Source organism: Spermophilus citellus (genome assembly GCF_964194105.1).
Source record: "Spermophilus citellus genome assembly, chromosome: 8".
Taxonomy (NCBI): Eukaryota; Metazoa; Chordata; class Mammalia; order Rodentia; family Sciuridae; genus Spermophilus; species Spermophilus citellus.
This window is the reverse complement of record NC_138189.1, coordinates 2,304,999-2,315,403: the sequence shown is the minus strand read 5'-3', so window position 1 is coordinate 2,315,403 and position 10,405 is coordinate 2,304,999. Positions and strand designations below refer to the sequence as shown.

At 46.9% G+C, this 10,405-nt stretch overlaps 1 protein-coding gene across 17 annotated transcripts in view; it reads right to left on the bottom strand.

Moving 5' to 3' along the window:
- Positions 1-9,201: 9,201 nt before the first annotated feature.
- The window catches only part of GRK4 (G protein-coupled receptor kinase 4), a 73,093-nt gene continuing 71,889 nt past the window's right edge, over positions 9,202-10,405 (bottom strand). For all 17 annotated transcript variants that reach the window (XM_081303847.1, XM_081303835.1, XM_081303846.1 and 14 more), the window contains one exon: positions 9,202-9,356. In XM_081303847.1, coding sequence (XP_081159973.1) covers positions 9,306-9,356 — 51 coding nt within the window. In that variant the 3' untranslated portion in view covers positions 9,202-9,305. The remainder of the gene's footprint in view (positions 9,357-10,405) is intronic.

The following is a 10,405-nucleotide window of genomic DNA, read 5'->3' as shown; positions in this document are numbered from 1 at the left end:
TGTCCTCCAGGTGACTGCTCTGATGACTCCTCTGACCAGAGGCCTGCCCTGGTGGGACCCCTGCCCACACAATGTCCACCCTGCACATTGGAGCTTGTTTCCCACACGGCCCTCTCCTAGAGGTGCTGAAGCTGGCTACCAGAACGTCTGCTCCACGAGGACATCGACTCCTCACAGAGGAGGATGCAGTGGGAATCTGAGAAATGGATTTGCGTAAAGCTGAGGTGGCAACTGCTTTGGCTTTTCTATGGAACTCAACTTTCATTGTTTCCTGGTTCGGATGTAGAATAAACTACTTCCAACTACTTACCAACATAACAACACAGCGCTTTCCTTTCAGCCAGCTCCCATCCTTCAGCCTTTACTTTCAGCACTGGTTAGTAGCTTAATTAAATGCAGCAACCACATTTTGGGGTGCTTAGCATGTGCCAGATGCTAGGGATATAGTAAGTAAGACGGCCTCCTGACCCAAGGAGGTCAAGTCAGCGGATGAGGAGAGCTGTGACAAATTGCCACTTCTGCTTCTCAGCTGCGGCACAAACCTGTCCACTCTTCCCTGTCCAGGTGTTGGCTCCTCTCAAACAGTGGGCTGGGTGCCTCTTGAGGTCTCCAGCAGGCCTCTTGTCTGAACATTTGTGAACAGCCAGGCATCTGCTTTACTCTTTGTGTACGCACCCTCCTAAGGGTAGAACCAATAACTCCGAAGGGCTAAGAGCCACATAATTTATTTATTTATTTTTTGTGGTGCCAGGGTCTTGTGCACGTGAGGCAAGCACTCTTATCAACTGATCTGTATCCCTGTGTCCTCAGTCCTTAAGAGCTGATAGACCCAACCTGATCTTTTCTTAAAATTGGGAGCCATCTCGCCACAAAGCCATGAAAAGATAATTTCGGCTTTACTATAAATTACTGCAAATTCTGAACCTGCTTGGAATGCCTGGCTCTCTGACCAGATAGCCGCCCTCTCTGAGGCTCTAATGGTCCTCATAAATTCTGATGTTGGGGCCAGCAAAAAATGTAAACTACCATTAGTGTGATGCTCGTCAGAGTTCTGTTATCTGTAACCCCCCTTTGTGTACATTTCTGGGCTTTAAAGCTGGGCTGCAGTAAAGCTGGGGTTGCTGCTGTCTTGTTCCTGCCCTTTTGGGAGGGAGAGGCAGCCCTGCTGGTTGAAATAATAAGCTTGCTTTAATTTGATTTTAATTGGAGTCAGTGGTCTTTTCTTGCGTCCTGGTCTAACAAGAGCCTCATGACTTTCTAGCACCATTAACGATCTGGTCCCCAGTCAGATATACAGACGTCTCCAAGTGTGTCTTTAAATGTCTTGATTTCTTTTTTTTTTAAAGCAAGGACCCAGTCAAGGTTCATGCATTGCACTTGGTTGTGCTATCTTTCAGCATATAGTTTCCCAGTGTTGTTTCTTTTCTTTCAAATGGAATTGACATTTTAAAGAGGAACAACAAAGTAGGTGTACAGCTGCCTTCATGTTCAGGGTTCTCAGTGGTTCTAGATAACAGTTTCTCCAGGAGCAACTTCTCCCTTTGGCAGACTCACGACAATCAAGTCTTGGCCAAGGTCTGAGGCTCAGGCGGTTTATTCCAGCAGCTGCATGTCAAATGGTGGGAGCAGGCTGGGGTGTAGTAGATGACTGCTTGCCTGGGAGGGTGTCTGTCTAAAGGCCATTCTGAGTCTGGGGGAGTCTTCTCTTTTCTTACATCATGAGCCAGCTGGTTACCATGTGTTCCTCTCATAAGGGGAGTTTAAACCATCCTTGGAAAGGTCAGCTTAAGGTTTTTGAGAGTGGATTCTGTGAGGCGGTGGGCTTGTCTCCTGGAATCCCCCAGGTCAGGGCATCACACTGCTGGTGACACACAGTGTGGGCTGGATGACGTGTGAGTGGGCTCTGTGAATGTCAGCCACAGTGCTCCCAACAGCCTGCTGCAGCTGCCCTGCCCCGCCCAGTACTTGGGCCTCCACTACACAGTGCTGGCAGACACTGAAATGTGATGAGCATGATGTGCTACAAGGGCAGATGAAATGTGTATTGGAGTTTGAATACTTAGTACAAGATACAGTTTGTAAAATATCCTACTGTATTCACATTGATTACATGTAGAAGTGGCCTTTGGGTATATTGCGTTAAATAAATAATTAAAGTTGCTTCTTTTTACTTTTCAGAAATGACATATGTGACCAGCTTGTTTTTAGACAGCTGTGGCAGAGATTTACTAGATTCAGGTGGAGCCTCCAGAAAGGAGACTTCCCCAGGTGGGGCTTGTCCCAGAGGCAGGGTGCTCCCATCACTGGGTCTGATTGGTGATAGGGTGACTGCCCTCCTTCCTCTGCAATAAACAATTTGTGATTGTTTTTTGGAACTGCAATAATGTGTATTCCTAGGAGGCTTTCACGGGCGATTGGGGCTTCCATCAAGGATTCTGGCCAGAATCATGCCCATGAGGAATTGAAAGCTGCGACCACCCACTCTGCCCGGACTGCCTGGCGCTCCTTCCTTTACCCTCTTCCTTTTCTTCTCTGAATTTTACCATAGACCATTAAAAAATCAAATGGGTCATGATGTCTTCTGATGACTGTCCTACCTCCCTGGAAGCCCCTTAAGGCAGGTCTGTGTCCTCTGGAGCACTTGCCTATTTTATGACAGAGCAAGTTGCCCTAGGCTCCTCTTGATGAGCCTGGGGGTGGGAGCTCTTTGCTTGGGGCTGTCATTGCCTCTGGCCTTTCAGAGCTCAAGCCAGGAAACTGTGGGCTGCTATCCCAGTGCCTGATTCATTCATTTTTTTTTTAATTTATTATTTATTTATTTTTTAGTTATTGGCAGACACAACATCTTTGTATGTGGTGCTGAGGATTGAACCCGGGCCATACGCATGCCAGGCAAGCGCGCTACCGCTTGAGCCACATCCCCAGTCCTGATTCATTCATTTTTATTGTGGTAAAATATACAGAGACTTCAATTTTAACCGTTTGGAGTGTGTGCTTCAGTGCTGTTAAATAGCCTCATGTTCACATTGTTGTGGTCTGATTCAAATCTATATTACAAATGCTTTCTCCTATGTCTTTAACATTTCACACAGGTGTAGAGCCAGATTCTCTCTCATTGTCTCTCTGATCCTCTTCTTCACTTCCCATTTGTCCTCTTGGCTCTTTCCTGTTGACACAGAGTTTCTCTCCGGCATCTTGTAATTTAATCTCCATTAATGGGGCAAAGATTTTCTTAAAAGCTGTTTCTTTGGTCAGCTTTCACTTTAAATCTTCAAGTTGTCTGTTTCCATTCTGAGTTTGTAAAATTTCTGGTTGATAGTGTTCTGTGATATCTGCAGCCTCTTGTTTTAGGTCCACTCCTACCATAGGTAGGGTCTAGTACAAGTATGAAAATGGAGACCCAAGTACCATATGTCCACGTACTATACACAGGTAGATGTGCCATGTAATATGTGATGTCTTTCACCCTGTGTCTGAACATCGAAGAGACACGCTCCTGTTTCTGAACTCAGGTTCAGGGGCTCCTCTTGTAGAAAACTGATGTTCTCCATAGGAGAGTGTGTTTACTCAGTGGCCAGAGAATGGAGGGCCTTGCTCACAGATCAGTTTGCCAACTCTCAGGGGGTGAAGCCTTATAAATAGAGAGGGAGAGGATAATAAAGGAGAAGAATACCCATTTTTTTTTTTTCTGGGAATAGGCAGAGATCTTCCAGCAACTTGAGTGCCACCTCTTTTTACTCCTTTTATGGTCTGGTGTTTCAGGCATGGTGGCTGGTAGGTACCTGTAGCTTTAAGGTAGGGAGAAAAAGACGCAAGGCGAGTCTAAGTCAAGTTAACCCTATATTATGAGACTATATTATAGTTTTGGCAAACCATTTTCAAATGATCAACATGTCTACGTGCAAAGCCAAATAGAGTCTGACCCTGTTATGCTCGAATTCGGGACCCCCAAAGACCACCAGAGACCCAAGATCGATGTAAGCAGCAAAGAGGTGTTTATTGCGAGCTAGCTCGGTCCTCCGCGCACACACACAGCAACTGGTGACGCTGAGAGGCCCCGAGCCCAGGGTTTGCAGCAGTTTTATACATTCTTTGGAGAGGGCAGGGACTTCACATACATTATAGCCTCTTTTAGCAAATCATCACACACCTCGGGAAAATCAAATAACAACTCTAAAACATGATTAGCACATTCACTGGTGGGAACAAATTGGGTAGGGATGATTGGTCAGTACAAAAGGGGTATTCATTTGAACTGATTGGTTTAAGCCAAGAGGGGAGTACGTGCTGAACTACATGGTTTCCCAACATGTCATCAACCACCATAAACTACTGGGAGGGTCATCTGGCATCCCAGGTATTTTGCTGTCTCATGCTGATTGGTGGCTGCTAGGGGGCTGCTATGGATCTCCACCTAGCCTGAGTCAGGGACACCTGGCGCAGCAGATCTCTCCTGTTATTTGTAGATGAACAACTTAGCAGGGTGGGAATGTGCCTAGGAGTGCTCTGTGGGTCTTTCCAAAGACAAAGGCCATGTTAAGGCTGAACAGACAAACTTCCTGTGAAGACAGACCCACTCTAGCCATCCCGTGGGCCCAAGCCAAGGATCAGCATTCCTTAGTCCCAGAAAACTAACCCAGGCAACTATCACCACCATCGTGACTGTGTGAAGCAAGTGAAAGATTAACATTATGTTGCCCAGCTATGTGACCAGAAAAATTAGTGATTTTTAAGTCAATTAAGAGAAAGTGAAGCTAGAGGGTTTATTTAGGTTTTTCGGGGTAACACTCCTTGCTTCTATCTTGATGTAACATTTTCATAATGATCTGGAAGGTCAGATTGACAGGAAATTCTTGGACACTCAGAGATCAACACCAAGAGATGGTGACATGGGAAGAGTTCCAGACCCACTCACCGCCTGCCTCCCTTCTCTTCCCACCTGCAGCTCTTCCATTGAAAAAGAACCTCACACATCCCCAAGTAGACACCCCAGCAGCCTACCTCTCTGAACCGTGTCCTTTCTTCCCACAAACACCACCTGTTGGCAAGCCTTTGGATATGCTTGGCCCTTGGAAGCTGAGATCTAGATGAGACACTTGGAAGGAGTTCAGGGCTGGCTTCAGAGGGGATTCTGGGGAAAACAGGTGCAGGTGGTCTATCTTCCCACATCCTCCTCCTGCTGTGGGAGAGGGCCTAGGGAGGCTGGCATGGAGCCCTCAGAGCAATCCTGGATCTAAAGGGGTCCTGTTATGTCTCATGTTCAAACCAGAGTGATACCTAGTGTTCCTATAGTACCTTAATCCGAGTGTGTCAGAACTGAATTGAATTGTAGGACACCCAGTTTATGCTGCAGAATCGTTCCTGTGGGGAAAACCCCACACATTTGGTGTCAAAATGTCTTGAGAGTGGCATGAATATGGAAAGAAAACAATGTTTTTTCCTATCTCAGTGTGAAAGAAGCCGTTCTCGCACGTGATTAAGCTACCTCCCTGACTGGGTGTGAGGCGCTCAGACCAGCTGTGTCAGAGCCTTCCCCACCCTTTCCAGGTGCGAGGGCCTGTCCGTGTGGGGGTGTGACTGACCACTGACCTGGAAACCAATGACTGATCCTGACCTTGGGATGCTGTCCCCCTCGACCTTCAATGGATAGAATTTTCCCAAGTTTTTTGTTCCCCAATAAAAGCCCACTCTCTGGCGTGCTTCTTCCTCTCTCCTGCTGGTCTCTTGTGTAAATCTCGCTACCACATCAGGTGGCTAGAGGTAGGAGCCCGGGAGAAGCCGTCTCTTAACTGGGCAAGAAAAAGGTAAATTGAGTTTTAGGTGTCTTTAATTTGATTTCACTAGTTAACTTCTATGTTTGGAACCTCTAGTATGAAGCTAGCGTGCTAGTCGCGCGGCAGATTTGGCGCCCACGAGGGAGCATATTAGGCTCCTTGTTTTCCTGGTTCAAGACTACTTGCTTCTGTGCATACAGGAAGTAAGTTCACCATTGTGCACCTGCACCAACAGAGGACCACCTAGACAGATGGACTTGGACTGTAAACAGGTGGTAGCACAAAGGTGATCTGTTTTCCTTATACTTTCCTATATTTTTTATAAGCATGTGCTACTTTCTGTGATTATTAACAATATTTACTGAGCAGCTGCCATGTACCAAATACCCCGCTAAATGTTTCAGACACAGCTTTCCTCACAGTGTCCCCTGAGGCAGGAACTCCCATCTTCATCCTACAGATGAGGACAGCAAGGTGGACAAGAGAGGGGGCCAGAGGCAGCGGTTGTAACCAGCCTGCAGAAAACCTCAATATTAATGCTGTATGTGTGTGTGTGTACTAGAGACTGACCCAAGAGCGCTCTACCTGTCAGCTACATGACCAGTACCTTAAAAAAGTTGTGAAGGCTGGGGTTGTAGCTCAGTGGTAGAGTGCTTGAAGCATACATAGCACGTGTGAGGCACTGGATTTAATTCTTGGCATCACATAAAATCAGTAAATAAAATAAAGGTCTTGTGTCCATCAACAACGAAAAATATTTTTTAAAAAAAGTTTTTGAGACGGGATTTCATTAAACAGGTCTCAAACTTGCAATCCTCCTGCTTCAGCCTCCCAAGTAGCTGGGATTATAGGCACACACCATGGCACCCAGCTCTCTTATGCTATTTTGCCTCAATCAGAAGATAAACAAAGTCATTTCCATCCTACTACTGAAGGCCTCAGATCCCCAAATTAACTTCCCTGTCCCCTCATCCCAATACAAAGAAGGTTCCCAGCCTCACAGAGACAAAACACTGGCCTAACTGCCACTGTGCTTGAGGCTGGAGAGGATGTGTGGAAAAGCAACTTTCATAAACACCTGGATACGAACTAGACTGCAGAAAGCACTGGGGGTGCAGGCAACTTGGCAGTGGCCGAGCAGGTGGGCCATCTGCTTCCGATGCAGCTGCCTGTGCCGCTCCCAGGAAGGCAACCTGAACGGCCTCTGCTCTAGCCCTGAGCACACGGGATTCCTTCCTCACACAGCTGTCTGATGGTGTCACCACTCTGCTTCAAAGTCACAGAGATCTGTCCCCTGACTTCTCACACAGCAGAAGTTCTCAGCTACAGGCAGAGAAGATGGAGGCTCCCGTTGGGCCCTCTCTAGCCTCGACCTTGTCGAATGCTCCTGATTTGCAGATGTTCCTGCTGGACTGGGTGGAAAAGAAAGTCCAAATTCCACAGAGAATTCTGGACCATCTTGAAAGCCCTCCCTGGTTAAGTGATGTCTCTCCCTCCCCCTGGTTTCCTGCTCAACTCAGACGTGCCCTCCTCTTGAAAAATGCAATGCTGCCCTCCTTGGTATGTGTGCCCTCCACACATGTCCTGCTGCTGCCCCTCCATGAGCAAACAGCTCCTGGACCTTGGCTTATGGTCTGACAACCACAAGAAGGTCCCACCCTAGTTCTCAACGTGCCTCACTTATGCATCCTTGGACAGGGCCAGAGGCATCAGTGGAGCCGGGGAACTGTACTTTGTGGGGGACTGAACCCAGGAATGCTTTACACTGAACTATATCTCCAGCTCTTTTTATTTTTGAGACCAAGTCTTAGTGGCTTTGGACTTCACGGAGTTGCTAAGCTGGCTTCAAACTTGTGACCCTCCTGTCTCAGCCCGTCACTGGGATCATAGGTGTGGTCCCTGTGCCCACCAGGGCAACTTTCACTTAGCGTTTCAGGATGACATTCCTGAACCCCACTCCACCACAGACAATAAAACTGTCTCTTTTTATTGCTCTAGAGAGCCGCCTGACATTTTCTTGCAGGAGCCAGGCCTCCCTTCCGCAGGGAAGAACCAAATAAAGAATTTGCCTATGTATATGCACTCCCATGACTTGATTTTCATTCTATTTTCATCCCACCAAAGTTCCCAGTGTCCAGCATCACTGAAAAAAGATCCACCATAAATTATAAATGTGAGTTATCAATTTTTAAATTCTGGCATCCCTTAATCTCTGTGGGAAGTTCCTAAACTGAGTGCCAACCAAAAATACCTGGAATGTTGGCACACTCATCCAGGACACAAGCATAGGCCTCTCACAGACCTGCCTGGTTAGCTTTCCAGCACTGTAACGGAATGCCTGAGATCATCAACTAATATAGAGAAAAGACTGGTTTTGGCTCAGTTTTGAAGGTTTTAGTCCGGTTGGATCATGACTGGTTGGGCTCATGGCTCTGGGCCTGTGGTGAGGCAGCAAGTGGCAAAGTAAAACCATTTACATCACAAACCAGGAAGCAAAAAAGAGAGAGGAGAGAGACTGGGCTCCCACAAGCTTCTTCAAGGGCGCACCTCTCACTAGGCCCCACCACCTCCCAAGGTGCACCCTGGTGACCACTGAGCCCTCAGCATGGGCCCTGGGGAACACTTATTCAAACCATAGCAGTGCTTTTAGCCACTGGAGTCGCCGTCTGACATGAACTGCAACAACTCAAGGCCCACACAGGCCAGAAGCACAGTCCCAGCAAGCCACACCACTCTGTGGTAAATCACCCTCATGCCTGGTGCAGTGGCACACGACTGTAATCCCAGTGGCTCAGGAGGCTGAGGCAGTAGGATCTCAAGTCCAAAGTCAACCTCAGCAGCTTATCGAGGCCCTAAGCAACTCAGTGAGACCCTGTCTCTAAACAAAAAAATATTTTAAAAAGGGCTGGGGATATGGCTTAGTGGTTAAGCATCCCTGGGTTCAGTCCCTGGTACCAACAACAACAACAAATCACTCTCGCATGCTGCTCCAGGAGCCTCTGACTGCTAAGCCCTGACCATGGAAAACCACCCTTCTTCAGAGGGCAGCAGACATGCTCAGCCACAGAGTCATGGACATCAGGAAGGTGGACACAGGGCCATGGAGAGACAAAGGGGATGTACTGAGCCAGGGCTCTGTAACACCCACAGCCTCCCCTGCTTCCCTCTCTTCCTGAAGCACGGCGTCCATTGTGGAGTACTTTGGTACTTTGGTATCCTGGGATTAGGAGCAGGGCACTGCCGACAGGGTGGACTGTCATAGACTCGAAGCCCTCCTCCCTTCTCTGTGGCACCTGTGGAGCTTGACCAAAGCACCAGAGAGTTTCTGGGTACCTTGGAGGTGCTCTATTTTTTTCTTCAATCTAGCTACAATGAAAAGACAATAAAGATATTAGTGCAGAAAAATCTGTAAAGGCACACTTTAAGCTTCATCATAGATTGTGTTTATTACAATTTATGGAGGGGATGGGACACTGAGCACGTGCTCCCTCGTGGCACCAGGTCTGGCTCTGCAGTCTGCATGGTGAGTGGTCAAAGTGTTGATTCCCCTTCCTTCTCGATGGGGCTGGTGCCCAGGCAGCCCTGCAACACACAGCGCAATGGCCAGCCTCAGGCACGTTTCCAAGGCAAACTGGCTCAACTCTCCTTACGTGCACATTCAGACCTCAGGATCCACGGTTTCTCCATGCATGGATCCAACCACTCCGAGTCAAAGATATTTTTTAGAAAACAATAAAAAACAACAATTCAACAATAGCAAAAAAATAATGCAAATTTTAAAACAAAATATAACAACTATTCATGTAGCATTTACATTGTATTAAGTGTTATAAGAAATCTAGAGATGCGAATGAATACAGGAGGATGTGTAGCTTATTTGCAAATATTATCCATCTTATATAAGGGATTTGAACATCCTCACATTTTGGTATCCTAGCAGGGGTGGTCTTGGAATGAATCCCCCAAAGATACTGAGGGACAACTGTATACAACAGTTGAAAAACTTCCAGGGGACGCTAATTGTAAGGCAGGCAAAAATCTTAAATATTTTCTCCTTATTTACTTCAAAAATGGAAGATGCTTAATTTGCATACATAGAAAATGCTTCAGATAAGTTCTGCTCCTTAGTCATTCTTAGTCAAATTCACATAGCCCACGGTTGAGAGCATAAAGGGAGTGAGGTTTACTGGCTCCTTCACCAAGAAGCAGCACGGTGAGGAGTTGTATAATGCTGCATGAGTACATTCTCTCATCTGCAGGTTCTCCATGACAATGGACACTGTAACAGGCCCCAAGAGAGCATTTCCAAGCACACTCAGAGCAGAGGTGGGCAGCAGAGGTTGGTCAGTTCATGACTGCCCTAGTTCTCACAGGACATGTGGTCAGGGCAATTGCTACTTTGGGAGGTTTTTCCACCTATACTGAAAAAGACAAATTAGAATGCTCGCATTCAAACTCCTTGAGAATGGTCAGATACGAGCACAAATAATGCACTCATCCAAGGAGAAAATTTTTCTTGGCGATTTTTTTTTCTAAATTTAATACTACTACAGAAAATCTCTTCAAATGAATCCCTTTTCAAGAAGGAACCTGCTTCCTATGTGCGAGCAGGCACCAAGATAGCTGAGGAG